The sequence below is a fragment of the Oncorhynchus keta genome, chromosome 4, assembly GCF_023373465.1.
Source record: "Oncorhynchus keta strain PuntledgeMale-10-30-2019 chromosome 4, Oket_V2, whole genome shotgun sequence".
NCBI lineage: Eukaryota > Metazoa > Chordata > Actinopteri > Salmoniformes > Salmonidae > Oncorhynchus > Oncorhynchus keta.
In genome coordinates this window covers 14,056,800-14,076,799 of record NC_068424.1, presented here as the reverse complement: position 1 = coordinate 14,076,799, position 20,000 = coordinate 14,056,800, and the positions used below count along the sequence as shown (strand labels likewise).

At 42.3% G+C, this 20,000-nt stretch overlaps 1 protein-coding gene across 2 annotated transcripts in view; it reads right to left on the bottom strand.

Annotated features, from left to right (window-relative positions):
- The window catches only part of LOC118374289 (zinc finger homeobox protein 4-like), a 216,358-nt gene that overhangs the window by 165,157 nt on the left and 31,201 nt on the right, over positions 1 to 20,000 (bottom strand). For both annotated transcript variants that reach the window (XM_052501100.1, XM_052501103.1), the window contains exon 2: positions 1 to 1,470. This exon is cut by the window's left edge and continues 943 nt beyond it. In XM_052501100.1, the coding sequence (XP_052357060.1) occupies positions 1 to 1,424 (1,424 nt within the window). In that variant the 5' untranslated portion in view covers positions 1,425 to 1,470. The remainder of the gene's footprint in view (positions 1,471 to 20,000) is intronic.

Here is a 20,000-nt window from a genome sequence, read left to right as displayed (position 1 = left end):
GGGGTTTGGTTGGCGGTGTTAGAGCTTGCGCTCCCTTTCAGGAAAGCAAACCCGGCCTGGAGGGAATCAGTGTTCTCAGCATGGAACGCGTTCCACAGGCCGTGGAACCCTGAATCAGGACCCAGGAAGCTAGCGGCAGTAGAAAAGTGGGGTAGCACAGAGTTGGTGGGTTTTTTTGGTTCCAGAAAGCTTATAAGAGGTTCTTTGTCCTTGCCAATCCCCTGGATGATGGCAGAGACGTGCTTGTTGCTTAGGAGCTTTTGCTCCTGCTCGTTGAGCGTCATCCGGTGGTCGTGGACGGCATGCGTCACAAACGACCGGCTGTAGCCAAACGACAGCTTGCAGAGGAAACACATGAGCACAGGCTTCCTCTGTCCATCACTCACACAACCCTGGAACTTGGACAAGTCCACATTGTTGGGAACATCTTTGGACACACATGAGTTTTTGGCTGCGCCGTCGACCGTCAAATAGTCTTTGTCGTTCTTGTGGCGAAGGTCGTAGACGCGGAAACTGTGCAACACCGGGCCGCTGGCGCCTACAAATGCTGAGGTATTTGGGAACGACAATTTTGCCACTGGGTCACCCGGGAATGCTTTCCCGAGGGATGACGCAATGTGGAAAGTGTTGATGACCTGTGGGCAGAAGGACATGGGTGCAGTTGCAGGCAGCTCCGTCTGGTCCTGATCCCCCCCATGGGTCGTCAAACCGCTATGTGCATTATTGGTGGCAGCGGTGGGATTGTGGGGGCTGGGGGGGAAGGTTTTGAGGGACAGAAGCCCCTGGGAGGCACCACTGCGATGCTCTTTGGAGTCCTCCAGGATGAAGGCAGATCCGTCAGGCTGGTAGACGATCTCGCCGCACAGGTTCTCCACGTCACTATCTTCTAACTCATCCTCCATCTCGCTGTCTCTTTCACACACCTCCGCCACTACATCAGGCTTCCCCTCTCCCTCACTCTCGCCCTCCTCCTCCTCCTCTTCCCGCCCTGCTGCGTTAGGCAGACGAGTGTTGGGGCAGTGGTGCTCCATGTACTGCTGTAAACTGGAGAAGGAGGTGGAACATTCGTTACAGGGGATCTCCTTCACTGGGGCCACCAGCGAAGCAGCAGTGTGGGCATGGTCCGAACCCAATACAATAATCCCGGTCCCGGTAACAGTCCCGTTTCCGGTAAAGCTTTCTATGCGGCTGTGCTGCTCAGTCTTCAGCGGGCTGCCGGTGTCTGTGGTATTATTGGGGGAAGCTGGGCTGTGCTCTGGTGCAGCGGCGGTGTGATTGGTGTCAGAGTTGGGATCCATCCCAGCGGCAACTGCAGTTCGGTCTCTCTCGGTCTTCTCTGTGTCACGCGGCCCTGTTGGCAGCAACAACAGCTTCTGACCATTTTCCTGCCGCAGGACCATAGAAGGGGAGTCACAGGTTGCCATGGCGACCTCTACATGGGGCTCTCATCTCATCCAGCCGGACAGGGACCTAAAAGAGAAAAAGAGAATGTCTTTACAAAAGTATTACAGCAATAGCAATCACACAGTTTATCATTAACGGTCAATAATATAGCAAAAAGAATGTTAAGATCCTGCACCCATAATTCCATAATTGATGTAACAATTGAACACTGACTGCCAGGGAAGGCCTACCACAGAGGCATCAGTTAAAGGAGCCGCCTGACAACCTGTGAAAAGAGAAAATCCTATATAAACTATAGATCTGAGTGGCTCTGTCTTAGAGCAGACAGCCAGAGCCCATCGCCTACCCCTGAAAACTAGTGAACACCTCCACACAAAAGTTTCACTGCTTTGCTCTCTCTCTCTCTCTCTCTCTCTCTCTCTCTCTGACCCCTCACTGATTAAAATGCCCTGGAAACAGAGGGAGGAGCGAACAAATGTGACTGATCCCTCGCTCTGGCCATGAAAGAAAGAGAAGAGTAAAGGAGCGAAGGAGAGAAAAGTCTTTTAGGCTCCTGTGTCGGTAAGAAAATCAGCTTAGCCTAAATCTGGGCCTGGTAAAGATCCCTCAGCAGGTAGATAAAACTCCCTGATTAACACACCAGCGTCATTCATTAAACTTCATCCCCAAGCCCTGCCCAAGCCCTGCCCAAGCCCTGCCCAAGCCCTGTCCACACTGGCCAGCCACCAACAGTACACTAAAAAGATCCCTGGTCCTATAAAAATCATTTATAATGGAGACCTGTCCCTGTAAACCAATGCTTTTGTAAGGCAAGCTGTGAATGAACCAACATTCGAATGAGGGTTTAAAATGCAACTGCAACCTTCAAATCCACCCACCTGCTACTGCCTGTCTATCGCTCCATGCCCGACTATCTCTCTCTTTCCGTGACACAGAACAAAGCAATTAGTGGATTCAGGTGAAACAAACCACAGCCTGTGGGAGGGAACTATATGGATAGTAAAGTGTGAGGATTGAAATCAAGTGTGTGTGTGTGTGTGTGTGTGTGTGTGTGTGTGTGTGTGTGTGTGTGTGTGTGTGTGTGTGTGTGTGTGTGTGTGTGTGTGTGTGTGTGTGTGTGTGTGTGTGTGTGTGTGTGTGTGTGTGTGTGTTCTGTACCGTAATCAAGTCTAATCGGAGATGGCAGAGAGATGATACCATGTAGAATAGTACAGATGCAAAAAAAAATGATAGATGAATAAATAGATGACACATCTGAGAAAATGTATTTCTGTGATTAATGTGGAAACAATGGGTTTTAATGCTGAGAGTCAGATGTTTGCCTACAGTGTTGAACATGTCTCTCAGTCTAACACACAGGCAGGCAGGCTACACAACAATAAAACCCGTTGTTCTTTCCCTCTAGTCTAGAACCACTAAGAGTATCTATGTTATTTTTACTAAGACACAATTTACCCATTACATTCTCCAAACATAAAATCACAAATCTGACCAGTTAGTCAAGTCAGGTCAACTTCATTCCGGCTTCTGTACCATCCTGTTTTAAGAAGCTTACAGGGAAAATATAATGGAGTCTGAAGCTGTTTAGTAGCAACGGGCTTTAAGTGCTAATATGAAAGAGACTAGAGGATTCATTCCTTGTCATTTTGCTTCTTATTTCATCAGTAACAGCCCATGATGTGTGTGTTGGACATAAACAAGTTGGTTTAACAGGAATGATGTATATTCTTTGAAGACGTAGCGTTGAGACATGTCTTGGAGACGTACCTATCTCTACACTGCATAAGCCTCGCCACACATCCACCGACAGTAATCTAAGGTCAGTTTTGTGTTTCCCACTATAGCTAAGGTTAGAATTTGGGGAGGGTAAGTTGATCTGAGATCTGTGCTCACAGGCAATTCCTACACATAGCGCGCCAACAACTAGTTAATGCAACGTATATCTAGTAAACCTACTGCCAGTGCACTTTTGCAAGCAGATCCAAAATTAACATTAGTATTAGCAGGTAAAGTGTGTTCATCCATCTTACCCAGGTGTTAAACTAAAGTAGCATTAAGGCTAATGCAGGTAATGTATGTTAATCCATCTAACCCAGGTGTTAAACTAAAGTAGCATTGAGGCTAATGCAGGTATAGTGTGTTAATCCATCTAACCCAGGTGTTAAAGTAGCATTGAGGCTAATGCAGGTATAGTATGTTAATCCATCTAACCCAGGTGTTAAAGTAGCATTGAGGCTAATGCAGGTATAGTGTGTTAATCCATCTAACCCAGGTGTTAAAGTAGCATTGAGGCTAATGCAGGTAAAGTGTGTGACATCTACATTAGATGTCTGGCTTCTGTCTGGCTTCTGTCACAACACATTCACTGTTTCACAGCACAGTAACTAAAACTTCAGTCAGCTCTCTGCGCACAATATTTGAGAAGTGCTTTACAAAAAAAGTTGTTGAGGTCATTCCCAGGATTGTCCCCTTTTGAATATCAATCTACCATCTGGGTTTAATTTTTGTTTGATAAAATCAGAACTCCTCTTCTTTCTTTATTTTCTCTGACAACTTTCTGAGCAGCAGCTTTTTAAACCCAGATCAAGTTACTGCAGTGTTTAGTAACCTCAGTGTTCTCCTCTCCTCCTCCTCATGTTATTAGTCTCCAACAGCAACGAGAGAGAGAGAGAGAGGGAGAGAGAGAGAGAGAGAGAGAGAGAGAGAGAGAGAGAGAGAGAGAGAGAGAGAGAGAGAGAGAGAGAGAGAGAGAGAGAGAGAGAGAGAGAGAGAGAGAGAGAGAGAGAGAGAGAGAGAGAGAGAGAGAGAGGGAGAGAGAGAGGGAGAGAGAGAGAGAGAGAGAGAGAGAGAGAGAGAGAGAGAGAGAGAGAGAGAGAGAGAGAGAGAGAGAGAGAGAGAGAGAGAGAGAGAGAGAGAGAGAGAGAGAGAGAAAGAGAGAGAGAGAGAGAGAGAGAGAGAGAGAGAAAGAGAGAGAGGGAGAGAGAGAGAGAGAGAGAGAGAGAGAGAGAGAGAGAGAGAGAAGAGAGAGAGAGAGAGAGACAGAGAGAGAGAGAGAGAGAGAGAGAGAGAGAGAGAGAGAGGGAGAGGGAGAGAGGCCAACTTTCCCCTGGTTTGAAACAGTTCCTTTTCCCTACTAGAACAAAGCGATGGCTGGGACCAGTCCTACCTTTAGTTTTTAATTAAGCCTGCCTTTCCCTGGCCTCCCCTGAACACACACAAACACACACACACACACACTGTGAAGTGATTAAAGAAGTGTCTGATCTGATGCTGAGAGAGAAATAATAGCAGTGGAATGCTAACCAGACCCCAGCGTTAAGAGGGCTAAAAGAGTCCTAGGCCTATTGTCGTTCCTCCCTCCTCATCCCTCTTTCCCTCACTCCCTCTCTCCCTCACTCCCTCTCTCCCTCACTCCCTCTCTCCCTCTCTCCCTCACTCCCTCCATCTGCTTTTCTCTCACTCGAAGAGAAGGACAGCAGACTTTCTAAAGCAGGGGAACTATCTTCTCCTTTCTTTTCACACCATCTTTCTCGCTCTCTACTAAGGAGTTACCAGTGGGGTAAAGTAATTAAGTAAAAATACATTCAAGTATTACTTAAGTAGTTTTTTGGGGTATCTGTACTTTACTATTTAATATTTTTGTAATTTTACTTTTACTTTATTACATTTCTAAAGAAAATAATGTACTATTTACTTCATACATTTTATAATGACACCCAAAAGTACTACTTATCAAGAGATGTCTGAGAGTTGGGGTGTGTCACTGGCTATCCGTAAATAAAATAAATAAAAACTAGAAAATGGTGCAGTCTGGTTTGAATAATAAAATTAACTTGAAATGATTAACATTTTTACTTTTGATACTTAAGAATATTTTAGCAATTCCATTTTCTTTTGAAATTAAAGTATATTTTTAACCAAAAACGTTCAGACTGTTACTCAAGTAGTATTTTACTGGGTTAATCTCGATTTCACTTAAGTAATTTTCTGTTAAGGTATCTTTACATTTACTCAAGCATGTCAATTGGGTACTTTTTCCAGCAATAACTAGCTCCCGAGCTCTCTGCATTAAGTTGTTACAAAACAAGCCAAAATGTACAGAGTTACAAGTTAAACGTTTAGCCTACTGAGTAACCAGTGCATGGATCATCAACTACATTCAGCATCTAATGCTTCATACCTGTACCACCATAATATACTACATCTAATACTTTATACCTGTACCATAATATACTACATCTAATACTTGATACCTGTACCATAATATACATCATCTAATACTTTATACCTGTACCACCTTAATATACAACATCTAATACGTTATACCTGTACCATAATATACATCTAATACTTTATACCTGTATCATAATATACAACATCTAATACTGTATACCTATATCACCATAATATACATATATTGCTTTATACGTGTATCATATAATACAACATCTAATACTTGATAACTGTATCATAATATACAACATCTAATGCTTGAAACCTGTATCATAAAATACAACATTGAATGATTTATACCTGTACAACCATAATATACAACATCTAAAACGTGTACCTGTATCACCTTAATATACAACATCTAATACTTTATACCTGTACCACCATAATATACAACATATAATACTTTATACATGTACCACCATAATATACAACATATAATACTTTATACCTGTACCACCATAATATACAACATCTCATACTTTATACCTGTACCACCATAATATACAACATATAATACTTTATACCTGTACCACCATAATATACAACATATAATACTTTATAGCTGTACCACCATAATATACAACATATAATACTTTATACCTGTACCATAAGATACAACATCTAATACTTTATACCTGTACCACCATAATATACAACATCTAATACTTTATACCTGTACCACCATAATATACAACATATAATACTTTATACCTGTACCATAAGATACAACATCGAATACTTTATACCTGTATCATAATATACAACATCTAATACTTTATACCTGTATCATAATACACAACATATAATACTTTAAACCTGTACCACCATAATATACAACATCTAATACTTTATACCTGTACCACCATAATATACAACATATAATACTTTATACCTGTACCATAAGATACAACATATAATACTTTATACCTGTATCATAATATACAACATCTAATACTTTATACCTGTACCACCTTAATACACAACATCTAATACTTTATACCTGTACCACCTTAATATACAACATATAATACTTTATACCTGTACCACCATAATATACAACATGTAATACATGTACCTGTATCATAATATACAACATCTAATACTTTATACCTGTACCACCATAATATACAACATATAATACTTTATACCTGTACCATAAGATACAACATCTAATACTTTATACCTGTACCACCATAATATACAACATCTAATACTTTATACCTGTACCACCATAATATACAACATATAATACTTTATACCTGTACCATAAGATACAACATCTAATACTTTATACCTGTACCACCATAATATACAACATCTAATACTTTATACCTGTACCACCATAATATGCAACATCTAATACTTTATACCTGTACCACGTTAATATACAACATATAATACTTTATACCTGTACCATAATATACAACATCTAATACTTTATACCTGTACCATAATATACAACATCTAATACTTTATACCTGTACCATAATATACAACATCTAATCCTTTATACCTGTATCATAATATACAACATGTAATACTTTATACCTGTATCATAATATACAACATCTAATACTTTATACCTGTATCATAATATACAACATCTAATATTTTATACCTGTACCATAAGATACAACATCTAAAACGTTATACCTGTACCATAATATACAACATGTAATACTTTATACCTGTATCATAATATACAACATCTAATACTTTATACCTGTATCATAATATACAACATCTAATATTTTATACCTGTACCATAAGATACAACATCTAAAACTTTATACCTGTACCATAATATACAACATGTAATACTTTATACCTGTATCATAATACACCACATATAATGCTTTATACCTGTATCATAATATACAATATCTAATACTTTATACCTGTACCACCATAATAATATACGACATCTAATACTTTATATCTGTACCACCATAATATACAACATCTAATACTTTAAACCTGTTTCATAATACACCACATATAATGCTTTATACCTGTATCATAATATACAATATCTAATACTTTATACCTGTACCACCATAATAATATACGACATCTAATACTTTATACCTGTACCATAATATACATCATCTAATACTTTATACCTGTACCACCATAATAATATACGACATCTAATACTTTATACCTGTATCGTAATATACAACATCTATTACTTTATACCTGTATCATAATATACAACATCTAATACTTTATACCTATATAACCATAATATACAACATCTAATACTTTATACCTGTACCACCTTAATATACAACATTTTGTACTTTATACCTGTATCACCTTAATATACAACATCTAATACTTTATACCTGTACCACCATAATATACAACATCTAATACGTTATACATGTATCACAATATACAACATCTAATATTTTATACCTGTACCATAAGATACAACATCTAATACTTTATACCTGTACCACCATAATATACAACATCTAATACTTTATACCTGTATCATAATATACAACATCTAATACTTTATACCTGTATCATAATATACAACATCTAATACTTTATACCTGTATCATAATATACAACATCTAATACTTTATACCTGTATCATAATATACAACATGTAATAGTTAATACCTGTATCATAATATACAGCATGTAATACTTAATACATGTACCACCATAATATACAACAGAGATCATCAACTATATCCAGCCGTGGGCCAATGTCTTCTTGAGCTAATGGTCAGGGAGCCTGAACATAATTACAAATGATATGTACACTGCAAATGGACCGCAAGAAGCCCGGACATACATAAAACTGCAATAAAACATCATAATTTCAAACCTTGCTTGTATTTGTTTATGATCACGTGTCTCTCTATTATTTGTAGAAATACTTGGAAACCGACTTCTTGAATTAAAATCACTTGAAGCTGATTTCCTGTTTTTTGTACAGTTTTTTATACAAAAAAAGTGTGACAGCCTGTAATTCACAGAGAAGAAAAGATTAAAAGTCTAACTTCATGTCAAGATAAACAGCACATCCATGTGTGTGTGTGTATGTGTGTGTGTGTGTGTGTGTGTGTGTGTGTGTGTGTGTGTGTGTGTGTGTGTGTGTGTGTGTGTGTGTGTGTGTGTGTGTGTGTGTGTGTGTGTGTGCGTGCGTGCGTGCGTGCGTGCGTGCGTGCGTGCGTGCGCGTTTGTGCGTGCGTGCGTGCGTGCGTGTGTGTGTGTGTGTTTTTTTTCCTCTGCGTTAGCTAAGGTTACCCCAGTCTAAGCAAGAGGCCTCTCCCCAAAATCTAATCCTCCATCAAGATGTCATAGAGTGTTAGTAAAAGACAAAGGAGAGTTCCAGAGTGAGACAAACCTCTGAATAGAGCTCCACGGCTAATTCTGACTGTTTATTTGTTGTCATCAAGAAACAAAATGGTGAAAAACCCATCAAGAAAGAATGATCTTCTCCTGGTGAAGGGGTGCACTGGCTGCATCAAAGGATACAGAGACACACTCGGTTTAAAGCCTAAAAGAAAGAACGAGAGAAAACGACAAAAGGAGGGAGGGGGAGGGAGGGAGGGTGAGAGGGGATCTCTTTGTTTTGACTCCCACAAAGGTTTTCATGCCACCTCTGTTTGTTGCCTGAAGGCATAATGTTAGAGATACAAACACACCTCAACAAAACATGTTCTGACTAACACAGGAGTCCAACAAATTACCTTCTCCGCAAAATGCCTTTTAGCGAATAAAATAAGAGGACAACAACGTAAGAACTGCATGTGATCAAGGAGACATTGAAGAGAGCAGAGAAGGGAAGTGGAGTGTGCCAGGTGTGTGTGTGCCAGGTGTGTGTGTGCCAGGTATGTGTGTGCCAGGTGTGTGTGTGCCAGGTGTGTGTGTGTGTGCCAGGTGTGTGTGTGTGCCAGGTGTGTGTGTGTATGCCAGGTGTGTGTGTGCCAGGTGTGTGTGTGCCAGGTGTGTGTGTGCCAGGTGTGTGTGTGTGCCAGGTGTGTGTGTGTATGCCAGGTGTGTGTGTGCCAGGTGTGTGTGTGCCAGGTGTGTGTGTGCCAGGTGTGTGTGTGTGCCAGGTGTGTGTGTGCCAGGTGTGTGTGTGCCAGGTTCTCATCATCTGCATGATGAAAGGTAAATTGGCCTCTATAGTTCCAGGTGTAACAGTATACCTGACTACCTGCAGGGACCGACATGTCCTTTCATTGTTGTAGAAAATACCTGAATACCAGGTTAGGAATAGAGAGACACACAACTCTAATGCTCTAGGTAGAATACACTTCTCAACCACAAATCTAGGATCAGATGAACCCACCCTCAACCCTAACCGTCACCATTAGGTGGGTGGGAATATATCTGACGTCGTACAGGGAGAGTGGTAGGTAGCCTAGCAGCAGGTAGGTAGCAGCAGGTAGCCTAGCGGCAGGTAGCAGCAGGTAGGTAGCCTAGCGGCAGGTAGCCTAGCAGCAGGTAGCCTAGCGGCAGGTAGCCTAGTGGCAGGTAGCCAAGCGGCAGGTAGCAGCAGGTAGGTAACAGCAGGTAGCCTAGCAGCAGGAAGCCTAGCAGCAGGTAGCCTAGAAGCAGGTAGCAGCAGGTAGGTAACAGCAGATAGCCTAGCAGCAGGTAGCCTAGCAGCAGGTAGCCTAGCGGCAGGTAGCCTAGTGGCAGGTAGCCTAGCAGCAGGTAGCCTAGTGGCAGGTAGCCTAGTGGCAGGTAGCCTAGCAGCAGGTAGGTAGCAGCAGTTAGCCCAGCGACAGGTAGCCTAGTGGCAGGTAGCCTAGCAGCAGGTAGCCTAGCGACAGGTAGCCTAGTGGCAGGTAGCCTAGCAGCAGGTAGCCTAGTGGCAGGTAGCCTAGTGGCAGGTAGCCTAGTGGCAGGTAGCCTAGCAGCAGTTAGCCTAGTGGCAGGTAGCCTAGTGGCAGGTAGCCTAGCGGCAGGTAGCCTAGTGGCAGGTAGCCTAGCAGCAGGTAGCCTAGCAGCAGGTAGCCTAGTGACAGGTAGCCTAGCAGCAGGTAGCCTAGTGGCAGGTAGCCAAGCGGCAGGTAGCAGCAGGTAGGTAACAGCAGGTAGCCTAGCAGCAGGTAGGTAGCAGCAGGTACGTAGCAGCAGGTAGGTAGCAGCAGGTAGCCTAGCGGCAGGTAGCCTAGTGGCAGGTAGCCAAGCGGCAGGTAGCAGCAGGTAGGTAACAGCAGGTAGCCTAGCAGCAGGTAGCCTAGCAGCAGGTAGCCTAGCAGCAGGTAGGTAGCAGCAGGTACGTAGCAGCAGGTAGGTAGCAGCAGGTACGTAGCAGCAGGTAGATAGCAGCAGGTAGGTAGCAGCAGGTAGCCTAGCAGCAAGTAGCCTAGCGGCAGGTAGCAGCAGGTAGGTAGTAGCAGGTAGCCTAGCAGCAGGTAGCCAAGCGGCAGGTAGCCGCAGGTAGCCTAGTGGCACGTAACCTAGCAGCAGGTAAAAGCAGGTAGCCTAGCGACAGGTAGCCTAGCAGCAGGTAGCAGCAGGTAGCAGCAGGTAGCCTAGTGGCAGGTAGCCTAGCAGCAGTTAGCCAAGCGGAGAGAGAATCTGAAGATGAATGTCTAATGTTTGCTGACGATTTGGTGCTTCTGACACAAACCAAGGAGGGCCTACAGCAGCACCTAGATATTCTGAACAGATTCTGCCAGACCTGGGCCCTGACAGTAACTCTCAGTAGGACCAAAATAGTGGTGTTCCAAAAAAGGCCCAGTCGCCAGCACCACAAATATAAATTCCATCTAGACACCGTTGCCCTACAGCGCATAAAAGACTATACATTCATTGGCCTAAACATCAGAGCCACAATTAACTTCCACAAAGCTGTGAACGATCTGAGAGACAAGGCAAGAAGGGAAAGACATACCAATTAGGATATGGCTAAAAATACTTTATACATGAAGGCTATGTGCTCACTGCCCACAAAATGAGGTGGAAACTGAGCTACACTTCCTAACCTCCTGCCCAATGTATGAACATATTAGAGGCACATATTTCCCTCAGATTACACAGACCCACAAAGAATTTGAAACAAAGTGATGTTGATAAACTCCCATATCTACTGGGTAAAATACCACAGTGTGACATCACAGCAGCAAGATTTGTGACCTGTTGCCACAAGAAAAGGGCAACCAGTGAAGAACAAACACCATTGTAAATGCAACCCATATTTATGTTCATTTTCCCTTTTGTACTTTAACCATTTGCACATTGTTTCAACACTGTATATATATATATATATATATATATATATATATATATATATATATATATATATATATATATATATATATATATGTTGAGACAATATATATATATATATAATATGACATTATCAATTGTCTTTATTCTTTTGGACCTTCAATGAGTGTAATGTTTACTGTTCATTTTTATTGTTTATTTCACTTTTGTATATTATCTACCTCACTTGCTTTGGCAATGTTAACATATGTTTCCCATGCCAATAAAGCCGCTTGAAATTAATTGAATTATGAGACAGAGAGAGAGAGAGAGAGACAGAGAGATAGAGTGAGAGAGAGAGAGAAAGAGACAAAGAGAGAGAGAGAGAAAAGCAGGAATCTGGGAACACGCTCCCGATAATTAGGTTTGAATGGAAATGAACCACACAAACAAAGGGCACCCTATGTCCTGACAATTATACCACACACTCACACTTTTTCTGACACAATTATACTTTACATTAACCAGCTTAGAGGCTCTTGCTGGTCTCTCTCTCTCGCAAAAATGTGTGAGGACCTTCGCTGTCACAGAGCCAACCCCCCTCCCCTTCACACACACACACACACACACACACACACACACACACACACACACACACACACACACACACACACACACACACACACACACACACACACACACACACACACACACACACACACATAGTGCAACTTCAGCCCTCAGCACCACAGAAGGGGAGAAGGTAATTAAGTTTGAAAGAAAAGAGCCCCGCAACAAACAATGCTGCACTGTCCAAGGGGAGGGGGAGGAGAGGGAGGATGAGAGGGGGGGGGATGGGGGAGGACGAGGAAAACCATTAGTATTCACTGGCCGGGTGAACAAGAAAAGAAGAGAGGGAAGAGGGCAAAGGGGAAATCTGTCTGGCTCTCTGTTTTTCTCTTTCAAAGCAGGAGACCGTTTTATCTGTTTCCTCCACCTACTCACATCTGGTTTCATATCAGTCTTCCCCTCTCTCCTCTCTTCTGCTACTTCTGTGGGTTCCCATGTGGTTTGGTCTGTCCCACTACTCAATCTCTCTCTCTCTCTCTCTCTCTCTCTCTCTCTCTCTCTCTCTCTCTGAATTACCTCTGTCTCACACTCACAAACACACACACGCGCACATGTGCACACACACACACACACACACACACACACACACACACACACACACACACACACACACACACACACACACACACACACACACACACACACACACACACACACACACACACACACACACACACACACACACACACACAAAACCTCTATAACCTGAACAACTGACCCCTCTCTCTCAATTAAATTCAATGTTCAATTTAAGGGGCTTTATTGGCATTGGAAACATGTTTACAAGTGTTATTATTATTATAAATAGATAATAAACAAATGTGAAATAAACACTGACAAATGTTCCCAAAAAATGAATTAATTTCAAATGTTATATTATGTCTATACATAGCGTTTAATGACGTAACTGATTCAAGTATTTTTAGCCAGATCCTTGTGTCTCAGATCATTCACATCTTTGTGGAAGTTACCTGTGGTGCTGATGTTTAGGCTGAGGTATGTATAGTTTGTGTGCTTTAGGGCAACGGTGTCTAAATGGAATTTGTATTTTGTGGTGCTGGCGACTGGACCTTTTTTGGAACACCATTATTTTGGTCCTACTGAGATTTACTGTCAGGGCCCAGGTCTGGCAGAATCTGTGCAGAAGATCTAGGTGTTTCTGTAGGCCCTCCTTACTTGGGGTCATAAGCACCAGATCATCAGCAAACAGTAGACATTTGATTTCAGATTCCAGTAGGGTGAGGCCGGGTGCTGCAGACTGTTCTAGTGCTCTCGCCAATTCGTTGATATATATGTTGAAGAGGGTTGGGCTTAAGCTGCTGATTTTTTTATAGAATATCTACATAGGAGTAGCAATCATCTACATAGCAATCATCACTCCTGTGTTCCAGTGGCACGTTGTATTAGCCAATCCAAGTTTAGAAAGGTAATACAATAGAGAAAGGAGTGGGAGGCCCTGGTGAACAACTGAGCAAGAGGACAAGTATATTAGAGTGTCAAGTTTGAGAAGCAGACGCCTCACAAGTCCTCAACTGGCAGCTTCATTTCATACAGTGGGTAGTAGACTTTTACAGTAGACATTTCCCCATCATAGTCTACATACTTTTGTATATATAGTGTACATACACACACATTCATACATACATACATTTACAGTGCCTTGCAAAAGTATTCATCCCCTTGGCGTTATTCCTATTTTGTTGCATAACAACCTGTAATTTAAATAGATTTTTATTTGGATTTCATGTAATGGACATAAACAAAATACTTAAAATTGGTGAAGTTAAATGCTATTTTTATTTATTTTTTTAAATAAAAAAACCTGAAAAGTGGTGCGTGCATATGTGTTCACCCCCTTTGCTGTGAAGCCCCTAAATAAGATCTGGTGCAACCAATTACCTTCATAAGTCATATAATTAGTTAAATAAAGTCCACCTGTGTGCAATCTAAGTGTCACATGATCTGTCACATGATCTCAGTATATATACACCTGTTCTGAAAGGCCCCAGAGTCTGCAACACCATTAAGCAAGGGGCTCCAACAAGCAAGTGGCACCATGGAGACCAAGGAGCTCTCCAAACAGGTCAGGGACAAAGTTGTGGAGAAGTACAGATCAGGGTTGGGTTATAAACAAATATCAGAAACTTTGAACATCCCACGGAGCACCATTAAATCCATTATTAAAAAATGGAAAGAATATGTCACCACAACGAACCTGCCAAGAGAGGGCCGCCCACCAAAACTCATGGACCAGGCAAGGAGGGCATTAATCAGAGTGGCAACAAAGACAACCCTGAAGGAGCTGCAAAGCTCCACAGCGGAGATTGGAGTATCTGTCCATAGGACCACTTTAAACCATACACTCCACAGAGCTGGGCTTTACGGAAGTGTGGCCAGAAAAAAGCCATTGCTTAAAGAAAAAAATAAGCATACACATTTGGTGTTCACCAAAAGGCATGTGGGAGATTCCCCAAACATATGGAAGAAGGTACTCTGGTCAGATGAGGCGAAAATGTAGCATTTTGGCCATCGAGGAAAACTCTATGTCTGGCGCAAACCCAAAACCTATCATCACCCCCAGAATACCATCCCCATGGTGGCGGCAGCATCAGGCTGTGGGGATGTTTTCCACCTGCAGGGAAAACTGGGCAGAATTGAAGGAATGATGAATAGCGTTAAATACGGGGAAATACTTGATTCTTGAGAGAAACCTTTTTCATTCTCCCAGAGATTTGAGACTGGGACGGAGGTTCACCCTCCAGCAGGACAATGACCCTTAGCATACTGCTAAAGCAACACTCTAGTGGTTTAAGGGGAAACATTTAAATGTCTTGGAATGACCTAGGCAAAGCCCAGACCTCAATGCAATTGAGAATCTGTTAAAGATTGCTGTACAACAGCAGAACCCATCCAACTTGAAGGAGCAGGAGCAGTTTTGCATTGAAGAATGGGCAAAAATCACAGTGGCTAGATGTGCCAAGCTTAAAGAGGCATACCCCAAGAGACTTGCAGCTGTAAATGCTGCAAAATGTGTCTCTACAAAGTATTGACAATAAAACATATTTTTCATCTTCAAAGTGGTAGACATGTTGTGTAAATCAAATGATACAAACCCCCCAAAAATCTACTTTAATTTCAGGTTGTATGGCAACAAAATAGGAAAAATGTCAAGGTTGGTCAATAGTTTCACAAGCCACTGTAGTACCAGCAAAACACTGTCAAGAGGCGACTCAGGGTTGCTGGCCTTCTGTGGAGAGTTCCTCTGTCCAGTGTCTGTGAAATCAAATGGCTGGACTATTTGCACTCATCACTAAGCTAAGGATCCTGGGACTTACAACCTCCCTCTGCAACTGGATCCTGGACTTCCTGACGGACTGCCCCCAGGTGGTGAGGATAGGTAGCAACACATCTGCCACGCTGATCCTCAACACTGGAGTTCCCCATGGGGTGCGTGCTCAGTCCCCTCCTGTACTCCCTGTTCACCCACGACTGCATGGCCAGGCATGACTCCAACACCATCATTAAGTTGGCAGACAACACAACAGTGGTAGGCCTGATCACGGACAACGATGAGACAGCCTATAGGGAGGAAGTCAGAGTCCTGGCCGGGTGGTGCCAGAATAACAACCTATCCCTCAACGTAACCAAGACTAAGGAGATTATTGTGGACTACAGAAAAAGTAGGACCGAGCACACCCCCATTCTCATCGACGGGGCTGTAGTGGAGCAGATTGAGAGCTTCAAGTTCCTTGGTGTCCACATCAACAACAAACTAGAATGGTCCAAACACACCAAGACAGTTGTGAAGAGGGCACGACAAAACCTATTCCCCCTCGGGAGACTGAAAATATTTGGCATGGGTCCTCAAAAGGTTCTACAGCTGCAACATCGAAAGCATCTTGACTGGTTGCATCACTGCCTGGTACTGAAATTTCTCGGACTCTGATCGCAAGGCACTACAGAGGGCAGGGCATATGGCCCAGTACATCACTGGGGCTAACCTTCCTGCCATCCAGGACCTTTGCACCAGGCGGTGTCAGAGGAAGGCCCTAAAAATTGGCAAAGACCCCAGTCACCCCAGTCATAGACGGTTCTCTCTACTACCACATGGCAAGCGGTACCGGAGTGCCAGGTCTTGGACAAAAAGGCTTCTCAACAGTTTTTACCCCCAAGCCATAAGACTCCTGAACAGGTAATCAAATGTCTCCCCAGACTATTTGCATTGTGTGCCCCCCCAACCCTCTTTCTATGCTGCTGCTACCTTCTGTTTATCATGTATGCATATTCACTTTAACTATACATTCATGTACATACTACCTCAATTGGGCCGACCAACCAGTGCTCCCGCACATTGGCTAACCGGGCTATCTGCATTGTGTCCCGCCACCCACCACCCGCCAACCCCTCTTTGACGCTACTGCTGCTCTCTGTTCATCATATATGCATAGTCACTTTAACCAGATCTACATGTACATACCACCTCAGTCAGCCTGACTAACCAGTGTCTGTATGTAGCCTCGCTACTTTTATAGCCTCGCTACTGTATATAGCCTGTCTTTTTACTGTTTTAATTCTTTACTTACCTATTGTTCACCTAATACCTTTTTTGCACTATTGATTAGAGCCTGTAAGTAAGCATTTCACTGTAAGGTCTACACCTGTATTATTTGGCGCACATGACAAATACACTTTGATTTGATTTGATTTGTTAATTTGCCCATCTTATACTTTTATTTTTATTGGCCAGTCTGAGATTTGGATTTTTCTTTGCAACTCTGCCTAGAAGGCCAGCATCCCGGAGTCGCCTCTCCTTTCTAAAACTAGACACTCTAATGTATATGTCCTCTTGCTGAGTTGTGAACCAGGGACTCCCTCTCCTCTTTCTATTCTTCAGTTTCTTGGCAATTTCTCGCATGGAATAGACTTCATTCCTTGGAACAAGAATAGACTGACGAGTTTCAGAAGAAAGGTCTTTGTTTCTGGTAATTTTGAGCCTGAAATCGAACCCACAAATGCTGATGCTCCAGATACTCAACTAGTCTAAAGAAGGCCAGTTTTATTGCTTCTTTAATTAATCAACACAACAGTTTTCAGCTGTGCTAAAATAATTGCAAAAGGGTTTTCTAATGATCACTTAGCCTTTTAAAATTATAAACTTGGATTAGCTAACACAATATGCCATTGGAACACAGGAGTGATGGTTGCCTCTGAACGCCTATGTAGATATTTCATTAAAAAAGGGGTTTATTGGCTTGGGAAACATATGTTTTCATTCCCAAAGTAAGTGAAGTAGATAATGAACCAAAGTAAAATAAACCATAAAAAAATGAACAGTAAACATTATACTCACAAGTTTCAAAGAAATAGATACATTTCAAATGTCATATTATGGCTAAACACTGTGTTATAATAATGTATCTCTCTCACCCACTCTGTCTCACATACAACCTCTAAAACATGAACTACTGATCCCCCTTTCTCTGTCTCTGTCCCTCTCTTGCTCTCTCACATGAACTTCCTACATCTCTCTCTCTCTCTCTCTCTCTCTCTCTCTCTCTCTCTCTCTCTCTCTCTCTCTCTCTCTCTACAAAAATGAACAGTAAACATTAGACACACAGAAGTTTCAAAACAGTAAAGACATTACAAATGTCATATTATATATATACAGTGTTTTAACAATGTACAAATGGTTAAAGGACACAAGATAAAATAAATAATGGGTTGTATTTACAATGGTGTTTGTTCTTCACTGGTTGCCCTTCTCTCGTGGCAACATGTCACATATCGGCCTCTCTCTCTCTCTCTCTGTCTCTCTCTCTCTCTCTCTCTCTCTCTCTCTCTCTCTCTCTCTCTCTCTCTCTCTCTCTCTCTCTCTCTCTCTCTCTCTCTCTCTCTCTCTCTCTCTCTCTCTCTCTCTCACACACACACACACACACACATAATCTAATCTACCCCTCTCTCTCTCTCTCTCTGAACTACCTTAAGGAGAGCAAACTCACTAACCCTTGCAAATCACTGCATTAGCGCACACCCACACACAGAGACATGTACGCATTCACACAGAGACATGATCCTGCTTCTCACCTACTGAGCCATTAATATGTTATTTAGAGACACCTTAGGGACACACACGTACAAACACGCACACACGCACACACGCACACACATGCACACACGCAAAGACTAGTTGAAGGAAGTCAGCACTCTCTGTGTGAATGCAGGAAAGAGAAAACGAAGCCTTACTCATGCATGCGCAGTGGAAATATTATGTAACCCATGCCAATAAACCACCACTAATTTCTCCCATGGAAAGAGAGACAGATACAGAGGGAGAAGAGAGAGAGAGAGAGAGAGAGAGAGAGAGAGAGAGAGAGAGAGAGAGAGAGAGAGAGAGAGAGAGAGAGAGAGAGAGAAGAGACCGAGAGAAGAGACAGAGAGAAGAGACAGAGAGAAGAGACAAAGAGAAGAGACAGAGAGAAGAAAGAGACAAAGAGAAAGAGAAGAGACAAAGAGAAGAGAGAGAGAGAAGAGACAAAGAGAGAAGAGAAGAGAGAGAGAGAGAAGAGACAAAGAGAAGAGAAGAGACAGAGAGAAGAGACAAAGAGAGAGAAGAGACAGAGTGGAGAGACAGATAGAAGAGACAGAGAGAAGAGAAAGAGGGAAGAGAGAGAGAGAAAATAGAAAAGACAGAGAAGTGACAGAGAAAAGAGAAAAAACAGAGAGAAGATAATAGACAGAGAAGAGATAGAGAGAAGAGAAATAGAGAAGAGACAGAGAGAGAAGAGAAAGAGAGAAAATAGAAAAGACAGAGAAGAGACAGAGAAACAGGAGAGAAAAAAAGAGAAAGAGAAGATAATAGACAGAGAGAGAGATAAAAGAAATAGAAGAGAAATAGAGAAGAGACAAAGAGAGAAGAGAGAGAAGAGACAGATAGAAGAGACAGAGAGAAGAGAAAAGACAGAGAGAAGAGAGAGAATAAATAGAGCGAAGAGACAGATAGAAGAGAAGAGAAGAGGAGATAAGAGACAGGGAGAAGAGAAGAGACAGTGAGAAGAGGCAGGCAGAGAGAAGAGACAGGCAGAGAGAAGAGACAGAGAGAAGAGTAGAGACAGGGAGAAGAGACAGAGAGAAGAGACAGAGTAGAGACAGAGAACAGACAGGTTAAAGAGAAGAGACAGAGAAGATAAGAAAAAGAGATAAGAGACTGGGAGAAAAGAAGAGTCAGAGAGAAGAGGCAGAGAAGAGATAGAGCGAAGAGAAGAGAGAGAGAAAGAAAGGAAATAAAAAAAAGAGACAGAGAAGAGAAGAGGAGAGATAAGAGACAGGGAGAAGAGAAGAGACAGAGAGAAGAGACAGAGAGAAGAGGCAGAGAGAAGAGACAGAGAGAAAGAAGACAGGGAGAAGTAACATGTATTCACCCTGCACACCCGAATTGACAACCAAACAAAACAAAACAAAGGCAAAGACTTCTCATGCTTTGTTTATTTCAAAAAAGCCTTCGACTCAATTTGGCATGAGGGTCTGCTATACAAACTGATGGA